A 23889-nucleotide genomic window follows, 5' to 3' on the forward strand; every position below is an offset into this window, starting at 1 on the left:
TTGTGTTCCTATATCTGCTACAGAGGCTGAGAAGTCAGTCATTTAGTAGACATTGAAGCTCAGGTTTTAGAGACGTTTTTTCCAGGCGCTTCAGGCCTTAATGGGTTAACGTAGTCCGGGAGAACAAAGGTTAATTCCTTCCGAGCGAGCGAGCTGCTCCTGTCGCACGCGTTCATGTCCTGATTCGTACGCTGCAGCACTTTATGAATCACTCGCGGTCTCTGACTCGTAGAAACTGAGCCTGTCACGATGGATAAGAGAGAAGTCGACCACAGCTGAGCATTGCATCGGCAGCAAAGCGTGGATCTGTATTTACTTCACAGACGTTTGTAAAGCTGCCCTCTATATGCACTCCCCCCTCCTGGGAAGATGCACGTTTTCCTAAAATACTCTCACACATTCTCCCCGTTTACATGGGCAACCTCCCCCAAATATGCGATAATTACACGAGGGCTTGATGGTGGAAGACGTAATAGCAAAGTGGCTCTAATGAGTCTCCTTTAGTGGGAAAGACTTCCAGGATAAGAACATTGTTCCCTTGTCTAATAATACCTCACTGTGTCCTCATTCAACTCACCTTGGCAGCCTCCTGTGATGGAGTGTCAGTCCATTTATAGTGAAGAAGCTCTGAGATGTGTTTTTGATGCTGTTGTTGTATTTTGTTCTCCTGACCTTCATTTAGACTCAGTTCAGACTCCACAACAACTGCAGGTGGAGTCTGTCCATGTGTTCACATACTAGATGGCTCTGCTACCGTTCAAAAGTTTGGGGTCACTAAGAAATGTCCTTATTTTTGAAGCAAAAGCACTTTTTTTTCAATGAATATAACATTAAATGAATCATAAATACACTCTATACATTGTTAATGTGGTAAACGACTATTCTAGCTGCAAACGTCTGCTTTTTAATGGAATATGTACATAGGTGTATAGAGGCACATTTCCACTGTTCTAATGGTTCATTGTGTTTGCTAATGGCGTTAGAAGGCTATTGGATGATTAGAAAACCCTTGTGCAATGATGTTAGCACAGCTGAAAACAGTTTTATTTGGAATAAAAATCATTATTTCTAATCTTGTCAATGTCTTGACTATGTTATCTATCCATTTTCCAACACTTTTGATGAATGAAAGTCTGACTTTTAATGGAAAACACAACAAAAACAAAAGGTATAGGTGAGCCCAAACCTTTGAATGGCAGTGTATGTGCAGGATCAGACGCTCCCACGTGGGCCAAACCATCACAACCTTGACTCTCTTACTTTATCTATAAACCTTTATCTTCAGCCTGGGCTGTCAAATATGCTAATTTCTAATCCTGTTCAGCCTGGTCACTCCCAATGAAAGGAAAGGAAGGAAGGAAGGAAGGAAGGAGAGTCCCTAGTAAAGAATAATTACAGAGGAATGAATTTCCCCCACAGGGATTAACAAAGTCACCTCAACCTTAAATGTACCTGAAGTGTTTTCTCTTAAAAAAAGCACATTTACAGAATAAATTTGTCGTACCACCAAGCGTCTTGAATTTTCCTAGATAGAGGCGACTCAGCGCAGACCACAGCAGGTGAACATGTGATTGTGTTTTCAAACTCAGCTGTTTTTATGTTTATGGTTAAAACACCAGAATAAAAAACTATTTTTTGTTGGCTTTTAAAAAAATCTTGGTCACAAAACAGAAACTCTTAAACCTCCTTCATCGGTGTAACAATAAGGTAGCAAAGCTAACCGCTAGGCTAGGGTACTACACAAGACGTCGAGAGTGATGCTAACAGAGGCTGAGTGCTGTGATGGACCAAACAAAACCAGCGTTTATTCAGCTAAATTCATGTGTGAATATGGGTTAAAAATATTTGAAAAAAGAAAATTTGAAAAACCCTCAGTTTCCCAGGTCTGTATAAGACTTTACGCTGCATGAATGTAACTCACATGATACACGAAGTACGCACAATGAAGTTACATGCTCTAAGTCACAGGTGTCAAACAGCCGGCCCGCGGGCCATATGCGGGCCCCCCCAATCGATTACATGCGGCCCCCCCACTTAATATTATGTTATAATGAAAACATGGGCCACAACCTCACTGTCTTTTAAACACATACTCAACAGGAAGTCAGCCTTTTAGAATTTTGGCGTCCATTTCGGCTATTTGCGAATCTATGTACAAGTCTGTCTACGTTTCAACAAATCTATGTATGAGCAATGTTAGCAAAAAGGTTTTGCGTATTCAAAACGGCGTGAACACGGCAACCCTTGGCGAAATTTTACCATTCGCCACGATGCAGGAATTGCCCTATAACTTTGGCATAGATTGAATTCCACCGAATTTCCCCGAAATTTGGCGGGAAGACCATGCATGGCCTCAACTCAACAGGAAGTCGGCCTTTTTGAATTTTAGCGATTTTCACCCATCGTAAATGAGCTAGACACATCGAAAAGTTGACGAAAGTTGGGTTTTTTTTCTCCCACTTTTTGTTTTCTAGGCCCGGCCCCCTATTGACCATTCTAGCTGTTCATTGGCCCCCAGGTCATTTGACTTTGACACCCCTACTCTAAGTGGACGCTAACCCGCAGAAATGCCAGGAAAGCGGGTTTTTAATCACGCGGGGCTTTGAATGACAAATACGAGATGGTGTAGATGTTAACCGTTCTGTTTGTGACATCTAGTGACCTTCTTGTGGAGGATAAAGTGGTAGAAGATGAACGGATACAGGAAAGCAGATAAATAGAGCTTTAATGGTGCCCAAATATCATTATTGTCATTACGGTAGAACCTCAGGACTTTCTGCAGAACGACCGAGATTCACCAGCGCATCACACAATTGCGACGTCAGCAGTAGCGTAATTCCTAAATGGTTGAATGAATAACTGCCAGATATCAAAAGTAAAAGTTATCTTGCAAAAAAGGGGCAGAAGAACTCTTATACTGAACCCATAAAGTCAAAATAAATCCATGCGGGCTGATTATCCTGATGGTCTAAGAGGGTTAAAATTCCAATTCCACATGACACATTTTGCTAAGAGCCTCATTACTGTGTTCTCTGGTCGCCACAGGAGCCAAAACTTTGTTAAACCACTTCAATTCAGTCGTGAAAGTTGGCTAAAATATTGTGAAGCTTTTTGCTGAACCACTCTCTCCACGGTGGACTCAGCAGGAGATTCTGAGTCTGTGCTGTTCAAACTCCCATCGGCCTCTGCGTTTGCCAGGTTTAGTTAAACGCAGGTAAGAGGCTGTAAAGTGAGGCAGCAGCTCTCTGAGCTCCACTTACAGAGGAGACGCATTTATATTCTGTGCTGCTCCTCTTTCCCTTCGCTGCCCCGACAAGGTTAGCGGTTAGCGGTTAGCACGGATGAGTCAGCGACCTCCGTCACACTCCACTTCCTGTGTGTCGTCCACCGTCTCGAGCTCTAACCTTTCTCTATTTTCCAATTTCTTGTCGCTTCCTCTGTCTTTCATTGGCGGACACTTCAGTCGTCTTCTTCTTCTTCTGAGTGGTTTTTGATTTCCCATCACATGGGGATTATATTCTTAACATTCAGACGCACGGAATCCAAACGCTGACCTCAATTCCCGGCTCGCTTCTTAATTTTGCTTTTACTCGTTTTCTTTTGGGGGTAAAAACTTCAAAGAGTCGAAGGAGACGCAGGGATTCAGACGAGAAATACTCAAAAAACATCAAGACAGAGAGAGAGAGAGCGGCGTTTACTGACAAAAGTCAGTCAGGGGGAAATGCATGCTGGGATTTTCCTGCTGCAGTCGCACTGTTCACTCCTAAGTGGCTGCATGTGTCACAGCGTTGGTGATTTAACCGGAGACGGAAAAGAGTAAAAGAACTCAAATATATGGACAAAGCTTTGGTTTCCCTGGTTTAGTTCTCACTCTCACGCTCACACAGGGCGACGAGTGGGAGTTGTGATCTTGTGAGGAAGGTGTGAGCGAAATTTACGATTATATATTGTAAAAAAAAAAAACCTGTTTGTTTCACGGGTAACGCAGCAGGAGCTTTTCACTGGGACTATTTTTACTTTCAGAGTGTTGTTAACCCGCCTGTTGCTTTCACCTGCTGCTTTACGAGCTGCCGTTTTGAAGGAGCTAGCGCCGTTTTGCCGCATTCAATCGTAAGCGGTGAATGTCGTCGACGTGTTTGCTTCTACTGTACACGGAATAGATTCATATTGTGTTGATGTTGTGGTGGAACTGGACCCAGGGAAACAAAAACAGGGAGGCTAACCCTGGATTTCCACTGGACGCGGAACGGCGGTGACCTCTTTCCAGCGTCAATCCCCACCGGGCGTGTTAAGGCAGCGGCGCGGAGCCTTGGGAGCCGGCGGTATTCACGGAAGATCGCGAGATAATCTCGTACGGATGCGAGATTAATTGACTGTTGACCTGGTAGCACCGGTCACGACGTAATGTTGATGTGAAGTTGTGACAGGCTTAATGACCTGCATATAGTGTTTTATTTTGAAAGGGGGGCGGAAATGTTTTACTTTGATTCTGTGTCGCTTTTCCTGTCTGGTGCGATCTGCTCTGTTGAAATTTACGCGGTTCAGCAGCGGCAACTGCAAAAATAGAACTGCTACCTATCGATAGCGCTGCGGCGCGGGTTAGGGTTAACCCGCTGACGTGTCGTGGCTGTAACGCGTACAGTGGAAATCCGTGGAAATCCGGGGTAATCCACTAGCTACAATCTGTCACTAGCTAAGCTCACTCAGCAGAGCCTCTCGTGTCCACACCATGTTGAAACTTCACCACTTCACTGCTTCTGGAAGTCTTTTAGACAGTTTCAAGAACATCTTTGCTAACGTGACGTGAAGTAAATAAATGCGAGATCTTGTTGTACGGTAGCCCAGAATGGACAAACCCTGCCTCTGCGGAGCCTTCTTCATGTTGCATTGCGACCCAAAAGGCCACCGTAGTGCAATAATGCAAGTTCACCTCTAGAAGCCACTAAATCCAACACACTGGTCCTTTAATTCTCCCTAATTCAAAATGTGCGAGTGCAAATTTAACTATAATTTATTTACAATTTTCTTGATGCTACATTCATTTATTGACTGTTATTGCATATATTGAGTGCAGAAGAGAATAAAAATGACTATTAAAGGAAAAATAAATGTGAATTTAACAGAAAAACACACTTTCCTTCTTCAATATTTAGTGACAACTGTATTTATGACTTTTCTGGCAGCCATATTTATATAATACAGTATATGTACATTGAGGAAGTGCAGCCTAATCCATTACCATGTGGAGCTCCACGCTGCTGCTCTGCATGTGTGCGCCGTCTTCACTCATTTCCACATTTCACGCGCCCGCAAATCTCGCACAAATCCGAGCCACGGGTGACGGCGCAGAGGTCGACGCAGGCTCATGTTTGAATAATGCTGCGAGTTATCGCTGAAATCCGATTCCCGTGATTGACGAGCGGCAGAGGAGGACGAGGCCCGGTGTGATTACGCGCCGCGGCGAAAGCCACCGCTGCGTCGATGCTAATTCACAGACTGAGGCTCTCTGGAGCCGTCAGGAGGCGCTGAGGATCGAATCATCGCTGCTGACATTAGCATACGGAGGCAGGACTCGTGGAATGGGAGCTAAAAGCATAACTGCCGGGTGAGAGCGGAGCAGAGGCCTCGGGTCTCGGGGATCAACGTGTGCGAATAATCCCGAGAATCCACAACCGGAGGAGGATTCACAACACATCACAACAACATCAGCATGGTGATGCTGATGTTGAGGAAGGCGACAGCAGCAGCAGCAGCAGCAGCAGCAGCAGCAGCAGCAGCAGCAGGAGGAGCCGCAGATTCTAAAACATGACTTTCATTAAAGGTGGCGCTGCAGCAGCGTGGAATTTGATTTAGAGTTTAGATTCACCCGATTATCCTGGCTTATAATTGTCAGATTGGATTTTAATGGTAGACATTAAAAAAAAAAAAAAAAAAAACTTGAACCATTCGAACCAAAACATTGAAGCCGCTAAAACCAGGAATCAGGATCTTCCTGTGGGGACAATAAGCAGATTTGTGTGTTTTGAATCACATCACAACAATTTGTGTTCAATCCAGTGAATTTTCACAGTAAAGGAAAAGGGAGGAGGAACAGTTATGTCTATTTAAAGGTATACTTTATTTGTGAAGCTCAAACTGAAGTATAACAAATCACAAAGTGCTCTTCATCTGGTCGCAGGTTGAAGCTAATCTTCAGAGATTTGGCTTGAAAATAATAATATGACTTTATAATCAAAAGTTTAAATATATCTTTCTGTACGGCCCAAATATTTTGCTAAACCACACATTTAATGGTGGCCTTAAGTCCGTCTCACACTAGAGGATAATTGGCCAGATTTCAGGGCCAAATCTGATCTTCTGACAATTTTGGGTGTCAGATTATCTGACTAAATTATGCTGCGGTGTGAGGGATTAACAGACTCATCAGAATCTTCCCGATTTCAAATTATAAGTATTAAACATTTATGGATATTTTACGACTGAACAGTGACCCGACGATAACCAATGACCAGTGCTTTAGTTGAGAAGCCATAACTTGTACAAGAACAACTCAATTCTGTCTTCTCGGCGCAAAACATCGCACACAAACAACGTGAACAGCTATGAACTGACGACGCCAACGACAGTTCGCCTCCGTGTCTGTTTGTATTCTGAAGTCACGTTAAATCAACGTACGTTTCCGTGAGATCTCATATCCCTGAAATCTCCTCCATGAAAGTGGGTGTGGTCCTGTGTGATGACTGGATCGTCTAGTCTGTGCTTTCTCAGGAATAAAACGCTGAAAATGGGTCACAAAGTCCCATCTCTGTTAGTCTACATGCTGATAACCCCACGTGTGAATGGGTTTGACAGATGTATGTATGTGTGAATGGGTGTGAATGGGTGTGAATGGGCAGCTTTGACTAAAAAAGCGCTATATAAATATAAACCACGTACATCATGTAGATTTTGACCCGCGTTTTTGACGCCACAATGAGTCTTTTTTTTTATTTGCGTTATTTGCATCCACCGCAGTGTGTGACACATCTTTACATTCAGTGTGAAGACTGAAGAGTGAAGTGGAAGCGAAGGAACCGGAGCCTTTTCCGTCATAGCATTTGCATTAATGTGGAAAATGTTGTTTCTGAGAATGCAAATGTCATCCTGATGGAATCTCGTTCACGGTTTATTTTCTGTTTGCCAGAATAAATAAATAAAATAAACCATTTTCTGCTGATGCATGTGGGAGAATTCAGGCGTTTCACTTTGTGTCGCTAAACTTTTTTTGTTTACCAACTACTTTTAGAAAAACACACAAGCACTAAGTTTGTTTCTCTAAGTCAAGGGAAAATAAGTTAACTTCCAGGTGTTCTTGGTGTTTATTTGTAATCATTAGCATATCGTGCAGAAACAGGAAGTTGAAACTGTTAACGAGTGAAACTGTTAATTGATTTCAAACCTCACACTGCAGGTATTCACACATGTATGAATAGAAGATGAAAATAAGGTGAATATTTGTCAAGTTAATCAACACGTACAGTAACTGTGTGTGTGTGTGTTTTTACAGTAGTTTTTTGGAAGGTGGTATGTTCCAATCCAATCCACTTTATTTATATAGCACAATTTTAAACAAACAACAATGTTTCCAAAGTGCTGCATGTTCTGCAACTTAGAACAAATTAGTTAGTTTTTTTAAAGGAACTCTTAAGGTTTAATTAATTCAGCGCTTTTTATAGGGTTTTCATCAGGAATCATTGTGTTGATGCCGCACATTGAACTGTCAGAGTGATCTTCAATGGGCGGCATCAACACACTTCTCAAACTTTACTTTAAATGTATTATTATTTTATTATACCCTGGTATATACAGTAGAACAGTATTCCTGATTACCACCAGAGGAAGCTTGCTTACCACTGGTGGAACACGTACCACAGTTTGAGAACCACGGCTCTACACATAATACATACAGAAAGTGGGTTTTTCTTTATCTTTGAGAAATGGTTTCTACGTAAAAACCAACTGATAAACCAACAACATCAAATGTTACATTAGGGAAAATTAAACTCAAACGTTGTCCTTGATTTTACAAAGACTTTGCACAAGATGCCTTTAATGAGCCATCTGTCGCGCTATTTTTAGACATGTTTTTTAATGTATGCACACACACACACACACACACACACACACACAGATGATAGAACCCAAGCCACAGCTGGTGTAAGATTTTTCCTTTCATAAAAACCTTCTGATACCTTTATTTATTCATTTGAATTCGCCGCTGCGTTCAGAATCACACACAGTTTGGTTGTTGATTTGCTGAAACTCACCACTGGAGGCTCAGTGATTTGCTCAAGGGCAACGCAGCAGCTCGATCAGAGGCTGGCACGTTTAAACTGATAAAGTGACCTCGACACACACACACACACACACACACACACACACACACACACACACACACAGCCAACAGATGTCTGAAGGCGAAACATTGATTATCCACGAGTGCGGATCAATTTCTATTACTTTAGAAAACAATATGCTGTCGATCAGTGAAGTTCGTGCAGTAAATCTTTATTTGAACTGAAAAAAAAGACAATTTAAGTTTGTTTTTTTTATTCTGTTGGATGAGAATTTAATTTGTTTGTTCACAAAGCAAGTTATGCTTCACACAAACACAATAAAAATGAGAAACCATTTGATTTTGTGTAACTGCACAGTTGCTCAAACACTGAAGCCAATGCAAGGTTTTTTGACTCTCATAAAAAGAACAGTAACATTCACATAACATTCACAAAAATAAAAAATTCAATAAATAATTATACAATTTAAATAAACAATTTAAGATTAAAATGCTATTTTTAAAAATGGTTTAAAAATAGTTATTGCATATCTATGTGAGTGAAACCCACTGTCCTTTATTAGTGTGAGAAATCTATTTAGTATATTTCACATTTCACAGGTATAATTCACACAGAAATTGTTAAAGGTGCATTATGTAATAAATGATAAAATCCTCCTAATATGTCACAGAGACTCAGGAATAATGTTCATATAACAAACTGAACTCACCAACAACAACAGTACAGACAAAATATTTGCATTAAAATAAATATTTTGCAGACTGCAAATCATGTTTATGTTTTGAAATCATGTTTTGGCATGTGGCGCCACCTACTGCCATCTACCAATCATTGCAGTCAGTAGAGTCTCAGCTGCAGAGCAACCAGGGGTTGCCAGTTACGTCAGAAAACGAAACCTAAAAGACCTCAGTATTTTGAATATGAATGTAGTAACTGTTTTTGGCCACATTCTTACATATGGCACCTTTAAATGTTAAACATGATGCCATAAAAACAGTAAAAACTATAATAAAAACATTAAACACTGACCGTAAATCACATGAAACATATTAATTCAGGTATAAAACTGGTAACTGTGATTGGTGTTTCATTATTAAATTTTTTTGGCTCCATTTATGTATCTGTTCACTCATATGATAGAAATGTAAACATCATTTCAGACTAGAGTTGTATTTAGATAAATAAATGAAAGTATCCAGGATTTATTCTGCTCTTCAGCTCTGGTTTGTCTCAAGTTCCTCGTATTTTTCAGGAATCAGTCGTCAGTGGGTTTTTTTTTTTAAACCATAATCTAAAAATTCAAACATATAATTTACATCAAATCTGTAAAGCAAAACTGTGAGATTGAAGATTAGGGCTTTAATCTTCCGTGCCTTTAAAAAGCTGTGATTATGATGTTATGTTATGCAAAAGTTTGCCTCATCAAAATCAAAGTGCAAAAAAAAAAGAAAAGAAGAAGCAATTGGATGCACTTTAGCAATTTACCCGCTAGCAATTCATGTTGATTTCCTCAACTAAAAAAAGCTCATCCAGTTAATTCTAATTCTACAGCGACACAAACTGTCTAAGATTCTGTTTATTTGAGAAGAAGAAAAAAAACGTCTCACTGCAGCAAATAAAAGTGGGTCAAACTGTGTAAAAATATAGCATCAATTAGGTCAAACCATTAAGTGTGATATGTACACATATATATATATATATATATATATATATATATATAAAGGTCAATTAGGTCAAACCATTAAGTGTGATTACTGAAAATAAAACAACAGGAGATGTCAGGTCAGTTAATGTCATCAATGATTAAAGAGAAAATAATAAAAGTGATGCTGATGCCTTAAAACATCATATATGTATATATATATATATACACATATATATATATATATATTATTGGGTATGTTTATTCGTAAGGCAAAGGCACCCATGGTCAGATTTTTATTTATATACATTATACATACAGTATATCATATTTTTCCTTTGCGGTCATCTGCCACCCCTCCAGTAGATGGCGCTCTATGTGACTGTAACTCACTATTTCTTTCTTATAAAACATCATGTTGCTGTTTCTACTGGTAATAATTTGTTGCCGCTGTATTTTTTTTTAGTATTTTTATTCCTGTCATCATTATATCATCCATCATCATTTCCACTTCTACACAAAACTTATGACTAATTACCATGAGTATTGTGTAATTATTGAGTGTGTGTGTGTGTGTGTGTGTGTGTGTGTGTGTGTGTGTGTGTGTGTGTGTGTGTGTGTGTGTGTGTGGAGGGGGGGGGAATCAGAGCCTTCCTTCCTTCCTGTATGTTTATGTATGTAAACGTACTGTATATCATGTGATTGACTCACTGGATCGACACGTGGACCAAACGTACGTTTAAGTGTTTTTAATGAGATCTCATTCATCTCAAAGACTCATCCGTTAATTAACTGTTAATTACAGAGTAAAAATGAAGAGTGAATAGTCGCCGTTCAACAGACAACAACTGCTTCCACTTCCTTCAAAATTAATTATATCTGATTTGTTTTTTGCAGTTAATTTATTTAGAATTAAGACAGTAGAGCATCTAATGTGAGTAGAGATAATTGTACAAAAGTCACAAAATAGACTTGGACTTATTTCCAAATTTCACAAATTCAATATGATTAAAACAAAATGTGAGTACTTTTTGCTCAGGTGTGTTTATAGAGTCGGATAAGAGAAGAAAAACACTATCTTTTCATCAGATTGTAGCTTGTGCTGAAAAAAGAGTCCAGAACAATGTGTTTGAACATGTCTCATATATTGAATAACTGTTTTAACTCATTTTTTAACAGTATTTTTAACTTCACAACAAAGAAAATGTCAGGTGGCACAACCAACTATTTATAAAAATATATATACATTCCTCATATTTTTTTTTTTTTTAATGAATTATTTTGCAACTATACCTCAAGGTGTCTTCACTCGATAAACATTATTATTTACACAAATTCATATATTCAGTATAACTACATACATTACATTTATAAACCATACATGTTATGGTAATGAGGATTTACATCAGCTTCTCTTAAATTCCAAACTTCTTTTCCTCCAGGACGACAAACTTCTCTCATATACAACTAAAAATGGACGTTCCATTGTAATTATATGGTCGGCTTATGTCTCCGCTGCTGGTATTTTACCTCCCCCTGTGACTCTGTAGGTGGTACAGTCCCCTGCCGGCTGCCGCCTCACCTCCATGACTCATTACTGCAGTGACTCCACAGTAATTAAGTATGAACTTTTCTCGCAGTCGGGCGAGATTCCCGAGCGTAACGTGTCGTTAGCGAAACGCTTCATCACGCGGCGACTTGTGTTTCGTACAAAGACGGTGATGAGCGAGTGACGCTCGCCATGAAAAGACACAGCTGCTGGGAAATTACCGCGGAAAGACTGCGGTTTAAGTGGGAGAAAATTGTTTTGTTTTTGTCTTTTTTTTGTTTGTCAACGTTTAGTGGGTTTTTTTTAAAATCACATTTTGCAGGAATTTGTACAAAAAAGGGTGATGGATCATACAGAGAAGAATGAGACAAACCAGCCATTTTACCAAAGAAATACCACATAAAACACAGTACACAGTTTGTTTGTCAACGTCTTGTTGCAGCTGTTCGATGACGACACACCTAAGTCACCAGATTGCAGTTCCTCATGTGACCGCTAGGGGTGCCTATTTTAAAATTCTGGTCGAAAAAACAACCAGTAAGGTCAATTAAGTTGGAGGTCAAGCTCTTCTGTCATCACATTTAACAAAAGTTAACCAAAGAAAACAGATTTTACAGGTTTACATGTGTTTACATGTCTTCTTCATGTTGTGGGGACCTATGTGTGTTTCCACACTCATGTTATGGGGACAGTTTTCTTTATGGGGACAAAATATAAATGATTACATTTTAAGGTGTTTTATGGTTAGGGTTAGGTCAGTACTAGCAGCAGGTATGGTTATGGTTCGAGTAAGTCTACAGGGAAATGAAGGTAAGTCATTGTAATGTCCTCTGCAGCCATGGTAACCAGACCCTGTGCCTGTGTGGATAGATGACATGTCCTGTCCTTGGTGCCAAACTCACTGGTGATAAATGCAGCCTGTCCCTGTTCTCCCAGACACTGGGAGGCTGCCGTCCAATGATAATGCTTGTGAGCGGGTGATAAAGGACAGGAGTGATGTACCACAACCTTCTTTTTTTCTTTTTTACGTACCACTGAGATTTGTGGATCGGGAAGCACAAGCCCTCCATTTATCACAACACATCACATTGTGCTTGGTCTCATGGGATCATTTCATATCAATCTGAGAGCATAAATATATAAATATAGAATAGAATATAAGGACATTTAGTCAAATCTGATGCAAATATCTCCAAAATAATTTTTTTCAGTATTGCATATTGTGATCTTGTTATCAGAGATGACAAATCTTTATGAAGACAAACTCTGCCTTCAAACTCTGATATTTTTCAGTGAGGTTTTTAAAAGAAAATCCAATGAGAGTAACAGGACAAAGGAAAGGTCGACCTCTTGTCAAGCTTAAGGACACTTCAGAGGATTTCATAACATTCAGCTATGAAAGAATCCATTCAACCCACCCAGATATGGTTTTTTTTCCACACAACATAAAACAACCTTTTGTTCAAAACACGGCTTTCACCTCCTCTTCTCGACAAAGTGTCATTTAATCTCCAAGGACAGCAAAAAAACAAGACTGATCTCCCTGATGGAGCCAACGAGAACCATCGCAGACGGCTCAGTGTGAAAAGTGATTCAGAGCTGCTTTAACAAAAGGGTTTTCATCTTCTCAAGGTCTGATAGTGTTCAAAAAATATCTGTGCGGAGGAGTTGAAACAGAGCGGCGGATCTTTTAAAGCGCTGTGATGCAAACGTTACTTCTTCACGACCTTTAAAAAGTTGAACATGAAGAAGTTTTAGCACTTTAATAAAAACCAGATTGGTTCTTTCTACCTCGTATTTGGTGAATAAACCATGATCATTAAAAACATGAACTAATTGTTTACCTCTGTTTTGGTCTCCACCACCAATCTCTCATTTGATTTGTTTGATAATGACGGTGAAAAAGAGCAATATACGGTAAATCAGTGGTTCAGAAACAGAAGCGAGCGTTATATAAGAATCCTACATAAAGGATTCTATTTTCTCTCTCTGTAGTCATGTGATTTTCTGCTCTATATGCTAAGCTTTCCTTTGGTGGTCTTTCCGCTGAGTTCTTCCTGCTCAGCCTGGGGCAGCAGGTTGATGTTGGTGATGATGATGATGATGGTGATGATGATGATGGTGGTGTACAGCTAGTTTTGGCCGCAGGGGTTTGAAGCAGAGACGTGTCGGTCGGCAGCCGTGGGACTGTTGAGGACATGTGACAGATGTGAGAGCAGGAACACTGAGTCCTTGAGCTGGTCGTGATGTTTCCCCCCACAATTATGCTTTTATTCCATCTTTTGGTCCAGTGGCTCCTCCAGTGTGAAGCAAGAAGATGGTCTCTCTTCTACTTTGTCTGTAGAAGACACTATTGCACTATTCATAGTCTGCTCAATGCTAACGTTAGCGACATGAGCTCAAACAATGATATATGAACTTATAACATTAGTTTATAATTTCAGTGGAACAAAAGAGGACATTATTGTCACACACAACAGTGAAAATATCTATATCTGTATAACACTACCGTTCAAAAGTTTGGGCTCACTAAGAAATGTCCTTATTTTTGAAGGAAAAGCACTTTTTTTTTCAATGAATCTAACATTAAATGAATCATAAATACACTCTATACATTGTTAATGTGGTAAACGTCTATTCTAGCTACAAATGTCTGGTTTTTAATGGAATATATACATAGGTGTATAGAGGCCCATTTCCACTGTTCTAATGGTACATTGTGTTTTTCTAATTATAATATAATTGAAAACCCTTGTGCAATGATGCTAGCACAGCTGAAAACAGTTTTGCTGGTTCTTTTGACGAAAGGGCAAAATTATTATTTTTGTTTAAAAATCATTATTTCTAATCTTGTCAATGTCTTGACTATATTTTCTATTCATTTTGCAACTCTTTTGATGAATAAAAGTCTGACTTTTACTGGAAAACACAACAAAAATTGTATAGATGAGCCCAAACTTTTGAACGATAGTGTATATATCTCTAAACACTATATCCGTACAAAGTCTGTATCACCTGTGAGAAGCAGGTAATTATGGATTATCAGTATCAGTTGGATCACCTTGTTTTTAGTGTCTGTGAATGATCTTGTCCTTGAAATAAAGGGAGCAAGGATTTGAGACGTTTGGTGTGGTATTCTATGCAGAGGATACTGAATTTCAAGATTAATTTACAAAATTATGTTAAATCTGTTGTCACAAAAGGATGTGAACCTTTAAAATATATAATTGAATTTAGACATTTGAGGACTTTATGACTTTTGACATTGGAACTAAAGTCTTGTCAGGTTCAGTTTGGACAGATCTACGTCTGTTATCAACAGGTTTGTAAAGATCTTGGTTGTTTCACCTTCTCTCAACTCTGTGATTTTGAGTTTCTCCTACTATTGTTTTATGCTTTAGGTATCTGGGCTTATAAAGAGTGTAAAATAGCAGACTTTTTTTATGTGTTCTGCCTGTTCTGGTTTGATATGGGTCAGACTTCATATTCAATAAGGCGTAAAATATGGAATGATTTGACTGTGGAATCATTTTTGCTTAATATTCCAGAAAACAGGGTGAATAAGAAGAAGAATCTCTTTTCTCTCGCTCTGGTTTTTCTGTCCTGTCTTTCTTTGTCACTATATTTCAGCTGAACTTTTCTTGGGTCTCCTGGTTTCCATGAGTCCCTCGAGTGTCTTTTCTCTCCGGCTATCACTCCTCGTCTCTACTTCTTGTCCTCTTTTCTTTTCTTTAATCTCTTAATTATTTCCATCCCAATTTCCCGATCAATCTCTCTAATTTACCACAGTGCAGTCTTTTTTTTTTTTGATAACCTGATTTCTTTGTCCTTGCTTTTGTACCTCTCTCTTCGTTTTCTCTGTCTCTCCTTCTTTGTCCTCGTCCTCCTTTGTACAATTAGAAGCCATATTCCTGGACCTGGAGGACACGTACTTGATCTTACTTTAAGAAGTTGACGGAAAACCACGTAAACAAGCGCACATTTTCACATTTGGGGAATCTAGAGTTGTACATTTTGTTCTCTATCTGCAGACGCCAGATATAAACGTGACCGTCCTCTCAAACAGTACAGATATTTGTGGAAACCACTCAGTGGATGAGGAGATTTGGCGAGATTAGATGTTCTTTTATTGATCTCCCATTGGGGGGAATTCAGAAATGGAAGCTTTTGCAGCTCTCAGGGACAACATTTTCCTCTTCTTTGTTGTCGACAATGCTCAGTACGTGCCACACATTGGATATATACTGTATATTTGATCTAAATCTTAACTAACGAGACCAGATCAACTGGAAAAGATCTGATTTAAGTCAATTCAGCCACGTGACGTCAACTTGGCGTTTAAATCACACAGTGGAGACAAATCCACTGCGTGTTGAGGAACATCTTCAACTTCCAGCCTTTCCTTCATTCCCTGTTCTCAGTTCCTGCTCCTCCTCCACCGCTAAGAAGTCCTTTAAAATCAGCCCTCAAGCCTCTGCTGACCCAAAAAAAGAGTCCCTTTAAAGCAGTAATGAGTCGACGTAGCACGGACACTCTCCACGCTCATCACTGCGCTGATATGACAGTGTCAAACATGGGTTTAGCTATGCTAACAGCATGGTTCTGCTCTGCTGGTTCACACAAGTCAGACGCTAATGAGTGGATTGACACGAACCAGAGTTCACATAATACGTGTTTTACTTTTCTTTAACTCCGTTGCAGGCTGACATTCTGCAGTTCAGAGTGCGATGGATTCGGTCTGACGGAGGCGGTGTTGTGTTTGCAGACTTTGGTGAAAACACTGAACGCTATCGTTTCTCTGTGTTTTGTCTATATTCACAGGCTGGGTAAAGATAAAGAGCAACTGAACCCCTGCTGTTATAGTGTTTTGACTAATGACGTGTGGGCAGAACAGATATATTCAGTGGTAGGGTTAGAAAAACAATCGCATCATTATGCAAAGGCAAGGCAGATAAAGCCTGAATCAAGCCCATAGGGGGCGCTGGGTAGTGAGGACTGAACCATTCGGACAGAATTCACAATCAGGATTGTTTTTATTTGTTTGACAGCCACTGCAGTTGCTAACACACAGCACCTATGGATTAGATATGATCTTTAGCTTTGTTTTAATGACCGAAAGCTTACATATAGCTCCATTAGCTGCTTTAGCTCCTTTTAGCGCCGTTAGCGCGCCTACAGTGGAACTGGAGCGCTACAAATAACCAGCATACCTGTGTCCTGCGTATGTGTGCGTCTGTTTTTAAAGTTTAGCGTTACTTCAGAGACTCGTTTTAACAATCGAGAGTCACGTAAAACATCTTTTCCCGGTCAGTCGTCATGAAAACGCGTCATGCGTTAACGTTGTCGCCGTTTAGCGCCGTTGACGCGTTAAGGTTTGACAGCACTGATACATGCTACATGTCAGTCGCTCACATTCATTCTTTCATTTTCCAAAAGTGGTGACCTTCTCGTCTTGCCGCTGCACCACGATGTGCTTCACCCCATCGTCTATTTACATGTTAAAAAAATATTGATTTCTTGAATTTTTATCACTTTTTCAAATTCTAATTTTCGGGCATTTTTTTTCGGTTTTAATGACCGAAAGAATGATATCTCCTCCGTACGGTGGCCGGCCTCAGGTTTAGAGATAATCTGAGGAGGTTCAGGGGTTCAGGGTCTCGGAGTAGAACCACTGCTCCTCCACGTCAACAAGACGAGCCAGCTGAGATCTGGTTTGGATCCAGCCTCCAGGACGCCTCCCCAGGGGTTAGGGTTAGGTGTTTTCAGGCATGTCCTTCCAGGAAGGAGACCTCAGGGCCGACCCAGGACGCGCTGCAGGGATTAAAATCTCTCGGCCGGCCTGGGAGATAGGACTGGTGATCCTCCTGGAGGAGCTGGCTGAAGTGGCTGGGGAGAGGTTGCTAAGGCTGCTTCTGCCTCTAATTGGACCTGGATACGCAGAAGAAGAATCTTTCCTAGGTGTCGTTTTATGCCAATTTTTAAACAAACAAAAAGAGAACAATTCAATTTGCAGCCTTTTGTGATTTGCTTATGGCAGAAATGATTTGTAAACACTGGTCGATGCTCCCAAATGCCCCCTAATATTGTTTTAAAAAATGCTTAAACCAATCCCTCACATTCTGGTAGGTGTCGTTTATCAGGACCCAAAACAACCGTACCAAACAGGTTGTTTCAAAAGTTAAGCTTTACATGACAAGCAATGTATTATAAAGTCACACCAACCTCAATGTCCTACTCCATTTTCCTGACTTATGTTGTTTTTTGGTAGCACGTTGGTTGCGATTGTGACGAGTCATTCACTGCGTCTTCTAATTAGTCAAATGTTAGTTTGTGTTTTTCTTTCTGTCCTCGAGACTCAAACATCCTCCTTTCTCGGCGTTTCCAGACGACCACAGCTGTCAGCGTTCGACGACAGCGAGGCTTCTGGGAGTTTTGCTCCCAGAAGCCTCGCTGTCTCACGCTGCTGCACAGCAACTACTTTTACACAATCAGACAAGCTAATTAGGTCTTAGCATTGAGGTTAGCCTCGTGGAAGTTTGGGAGAAGCTCGGGAACAAGTGGACGACAGAAATAACTTCAACATGTGAGATGAAATAACTTCAGGTCTTCAGAGGCGGCCATTTTGGAACGCCATGTTTTTACAGTAGCCCACACTGGACAAAATAAGCATGATTTGATGCTAACTAAAAGGCTACATAGATTCTCTAACACATTCAAACAAGAATAACTAAGGTCAGGGATATTACACACTTCTGTGCGTTTAACTATCATAACTTCATCACAGGCTATAAATAAAACAGAATCCATCCATTTCAGGCATGAGTTAGCGTAGCGGTTAGGGCTGCAGCGCTAATGAGGAGCCGAGACTTGGAACGGTATCAAGGTATCAAGTGTGTCGTGTCGTTTTATTATTTTTTTATTTTTTTTATTTGTAGCTTCAGACTGTGGAGATGAAAAGGTTTTAATGTCAGAAGTTTGTCTGTTCTACTTTGACAGAGGAGAGGATTTATTATCCCTGAAGTGATGGATGGTGTTTCAGCTTCGTTGGTGATGACAAGATATTCTGGAAAAAAAAAAATCTCCTCTGGCCTCAGGCAGAGAAAGAAGAGAAAGAAAGAAAGAAAAGTTGGACACAGAGAAGTTTAGCATCCTGTTCAGCATTTGTGATTTAGCTCAAGGCAAAAGCTCAGAGAGAATCGTTGAGAGGTTTTTACAACAAGGTTCTGCTTTGATCTTGTGCACAAACATGGTTTTGGTGGAACGGAAATAAAAGTTCTTTACAACGAAACTTGTAGCAGGGAGAACGGAAGAATCACCTTTTTCATTTTATTTCCTATGTGATATAAAGATTTTGACCAGACTTTATCTGCAAATCATCTTCTCACTCATTTTATCTTCAATCCATTGGTCTTGACTGAATTTAAGAGTAGATTTTCAGATTAAATGATAGATCTTAGATCTTGATAGATCCGTTAGCATTAGCCTACAGTGGAACTGGAGCAGTCTGTTTAATAAAGGAAAAGAGCATCGCTAACAAATAACCAGCGTACCTGTGTACTGTGTATGTGTGTCTCTGTTTTTAAAGTTTAGTGTTACTTTAGAGACTAAGTTTAACAATCAGGAGTCACGTAAAACATCTTTTCCCGGTCAGTCGTCATAGAAACGCGTACTGATTTCGTTCATTTTTATCACTTTTTCAAATTCTAATTTTCATTTTCGGGCACTGCAAGACAACAGTGATAGCCACCACCTCACCGTGTAGCCCTGGATTATTTATTTTGACTAGAATTTATCATTTCTTTTGACCACCAAGTGTAGAATTGCATCAAAAGCACACAAAAGTCAGTAGAAAAATGGAATTTTAACAGTTTAATGGAAGAAAACACAAGATTCAAAGACGCCACACGAGGCGCTCTGCGACAAAGACACTTCCATTAACCTCCTGACTCGACACTAATGGCCACTTAATGCATGTCGTGTTCTTGTATGAGCGACACATGTTGCAGTGACACGAGAAGCCTGGAGATGCACAATGTGACGACGAGAACACACAACACATCACAACACGGCCGCTCATTAATTAGACGTCACATACGACCACAGAGCTGAGGCCTCGTCCTGCTCCGTCAACACAGGGACGTCGGCCAAGAAGCTCAAGGTCAACGTTGCCTCGTCGTCAGTGTCACAGCAGGAGCAGATGGTCGAGGGTTTTTTGTTCCCCTTCACAGAGTCTGAGAGGCAGAAGAAGAGAGAGAAGAGCTAATAAAGAAAGAGAGTGAGCTGAACTCACGGGCGTGTTCTGAATCTGCCCGGTGAGCTCCACGAGGTCCACTCCTCACCAAAATCAATTTATTTCCTGTGAGTTTGAAGTGAGCACAGAGTGGAGTCGGAGGTCGCTGATGGGTGGTGGTGGTGTGTGAGCGCGGTGGTGAAGCGGTGAAGCGGGCCAGTGATCGAGCACGGACTTGTTTCCAGACACTGAGCTTAGAAACAAGAGCTAATAAATGTGGAAGCACAGACAAGTTCTTACTCTTTATTCTACTTTATGTGATATGCTCAGAGTCTGTTCTTCTTTATCTGATTCCTTGTTCTTTACCCAATTATTCGGTTTCTGTAAACTGACGCTACACCACGTCGACGCACTAAATTGTTTCACGTTTAAACCACGCCCACTCGTGACGTCTCAGACCTTTAATATTAGCCCTCAGGCCTCAGCTGAACCAAACTTGGGCTTCCTGTCCGCAACAGGAAGTCCAGCTGACAGAATTCCCACGTATGAATGGTCCAGAACTTCAAATTCCCCCCCAAAAAATGGATTTAATTAGTAATTAATTAAAAATAAATGACTTTAATGAGTAAAGTTATTGTAACCTTTTGGGTTTTTTTTGCGCGGAACGATGTGAAATTTCTTACGTTATTCCCAAACTATCACCACCGAAAATAGTTGGATGAATATTTGCAGTACACACACATAAATAAAAGTGCTAAGTAGAACCATATAAGGTTCTTCGGCTTGACCTCATAGGAGAACACTTTTTGGCTCCAGGTAGAACCTTTTTATAAAGGTTCCCCCTGGAATCCTTTTGGAGGGTTCCACCAAGAACCTTTTATTCAGGAAAGGGGTTTGAAAGGGTTCTCTGGATCAAAGTGTTGCCAAGAACCCTTGAAAAACCCTTTCTTTGGGAAAGACCTGAAGGTTCTAGAACATTGGTTCTCAAAGTGCGTCCTGTGAGCCAATGGCGGCCCGCAGAAACATTTCTGCCGGCCCTGTAATGAATTACAGTTGATAGTTTTAATCCAGGAGCGAATTAGCTTGTTAAATGTTTATTAAACATTACTGGTGTAATAAGTGTAAACTGTACAACTGCAATCTGGTCATTAAAATGATTACAAATGGGATTTATTTCAGGTTTTTTTCCCTTTTTTTTCCTTTGGCGGCCCTCAGTCCAACGTTGGGTTCCTAAATTGGACCTCAGGTATCAAAACCCCTGCTCTAGAAGGTTCTAGAAGAACCTTAATTTCCTTTCCATTTCCTTCACCCATAAAGAAGAAATAAACAGCCCATAATAACATGACTGAGCTAAAATGCTCTTCACTGATTTTTATTTACATTGAAGCAGGAGATAAATATGATGCTTGGATTCCGTCAGATTTTGCATTTTTCTCTTCCTGACATCCAATTCCAGAGATTTTGACATGATTTTCATTATAATAAACTTTATTTATTGGCTTTTATGATTACAAAGTACCCTAACCCTAACAGACGAGCCTGGAAATCAATTTTTTAAGGAAAATATTGCAATAATTCCAAAAATAAACCTTTATCTGTGTGTGTAAAAGAAGAAATATGTAAATTTATATTGAATATTTAACATTTTGTACTGTTAGTAGAGACTTAATGAGCTGATCTCCTCAGTCACATCGTTCCAGAGTCTCTGTGATGAAGCTTCATCATCATCATCAAACATGGAACACCAAAGTCTGAACAAAGCTGTAACAAACACCAGATATAAAAGCTGGTTTAACCTGACGCTGCCTGTGGTTGTTGAACATTATGATCTAACACAGAACAAACATCTGTCTGTGTTTATTCTCTTCAACAAAACTCCACGACTCTGCTTTTGTTCTCGAGGATTTGACCTCGCTGCGTCTGAGTGGACGAACGCTTTGCACGAGGATGATCAAGAGAACTGCTAATGATCCAGTCTTTATCTCCGGCTCTTGATCCAGAGGCGCTCACCTCCTGTTCCCTCTGTGGTCGGGCACTTTCTTCTTCTTCTTCTTCTTCTTCTTCTTCTTCTTCTTCTTCACGGTTGAGTCGAGGACAGATTGCGCTGCTGTGAGGAGATTAAAAACCGACACAGTGCGGCGTCTGCTGAGCGATCTGAATCTCCAACATTTCCACCGTCTCGTGCAAACAGTCGCTCATTAGTCGCTCGACGACTTGTTTGATTTGTTTATAACTTTGTGTTTCTCTGTGTGTGTCGTTCTGTGTCAAACAACAGGAGCCACCAAAGATATGGGTAAGATGCTCGGTGGTGAAGAGGAGAAAGATCCCGACGCCCAGAAGAAAGAGGAAGAACGACAAGAGGCGCTGAGGCAACAGGAAGAGGAGAGGAAAGCTAAATACGCAAAAATGGAGGCGGAGAGAGAAAATATCCGACAGGGAATCAGAGATAAGGTAAAAAAAATATATCCATAAATCTATATTATACACTAACGTTTAAAAGTTAGAAATGTCTTTATTTTTGTTCAATGAATATAACATTAAATGAATCATAAACACACTCTATACATTGTTAATGTGGTAAACGACTATTCTAGCTGCAAACGTCTGGTTTTTAATGGAATATGTACATAGGTGTATAGAGGCACATTTACACTGTTCTAATGGTACATTGTGTTTGCTAATGGTGTTAGATTTGGAGAAAACCCTTGTATTTTGAATAAGAATCATTATTTCCAATCTTGTCAATGTCTTGACAAGATTTTCTATTTATTGTGCAACTCTTTTGATGAATAAAAGTCTGACTTTTAATGGAAAACACAACAAAAACTGTGTAGTTGACCCCAAACTTTTGAATGGTAGTGTATCTGAAGACTAAGGGTGAATTCCAATTCCTTGCTTAACCCTAAATCTCAAAAATGCTCCCTCTAGTGCAAGTTCTGTCCCGATTCTCAGAAAAATTAAGTTGAGGGTCAAGTTTAAGGGCTGTATCGCCCTCAATATTGAGATTTTCCGAGACCACCCTTGGGAGCAAGGGCTACCCAGAATGCATCGCGTGTTTTCACATAACAAAGATGGGGCCGAAAGCAGCGAAACGAGTGCAATACAAATGAAGTATTTTCTTTGTTAATATATAACAATGATGAAAACCATTGTATTATCTTAGTTTAGGCCCATATTATGGATTACTGACGTCATTGTTGAGTAACATTTATTTTTATTTTACCATCTTTTGTCAATAGTCGGCCGGTGTGGTTTACTTTTCAATAAGTCGTGGTGTGTGGTAACTGTCAGCTGAATATTTGTATGAGTATCATCTTATAACTAACTGACAACCTAATAACTTGACTGACAGATCAAGAACGGATCAGAATAAATAATCCTGACGTAAATGTCTTCTTCTTCTTCTTTTTTGGAGTTGACAGACTGGACGCAGCTTTGGCGTTATTCTGCCCCCTACAGTCTGAAGACGTATCTGCATTTAAGGGGTGTCCCATTTCTAAGTGACAAAATAACCCTCAACACTTGGTTTTGAGGCCAGTTAAGATTAAGGGTTGAGATTGAGGGTTGAAGATAGGAATTGGAATTGGCCCTAAATCTATGGCTGCTAAAGTCTATGTTATCTTTCCTGGCTGTAAACCCGAGCTCTGTAACTCGATCACTCTCCCACACCAAACTCCATGTAAAATATAAGCGATTTTAGCTTGTGGGAACGCCACAGCTGCTGGTCAACTGCTGCGTCGTTTGTTAAGGTTGTGTCACTGAGGTGAATCTACGTGAAGGATTTTAAACACCAAAGTCACAAAATAACGCATTTGAATGGACTAAAGGAGGCAGAAGTGGATCCACAACCTCCGTGTGCTGTGATGTAAAATCACTTATTTTTTTCATGGGGTTTGGTGGAGGCTTAACATCATGAAAACATCTCAAAGCAAAACGTATTTTTAGCTCCATTTCTTACATTTCTAATGATCCCAAGGTCATGTTAAAGAATTTAGCTGTTGAAACACGTTTGACCTTTATTTTGAAGTCACAGGAAGTGCAGGTTCAGCTCAAATGTTGTTGTTTTGTAAAGCTATTGACATTTTCTTTTGTCTGGACCCCTTTAATACATCTAGTGCCTCCGGAGGAAGTC

The 23889-nt window shown here is 40.1% G+C and overlaps 1 protein-coding gene across 1 annotated transcript in view; it reads left to right on the forward strand.

The window, feature by feature from the left end:
• Nucleotides 1-23889, forward strand: part of cplx1 (complexin 1) — a gene marked incomplete at its 3' end in the record, with an annotated part of 55750 nt that overhangs the window by 26772 nt on the left and 5089 nt on the right. The window contains exon 2 of the mRNA XM_083891815.1: nucleotides 22033-22208. Within this exon, the coding sequence (XP_083747941.1) occupies nucleotides 22033-22208 (176 nt within the window). The remainder of the gene's footprint in view (nucleotides 1-22032; nucleotides 22209-23889) is intronic.

Source organism: Microchirus variegatus (genome assembly GCF_963457635.1).
Source record: "Microchirus variegatus genome assembly, chromosome: 6".
Classification (NCBI taxonomy): domain Eukaryota; kingdom Metazoa; phylum Chordata; class Actinopteri; order Pleuronectiformes; family Soleidae; genus Microchirus; species Microchirus variegatus.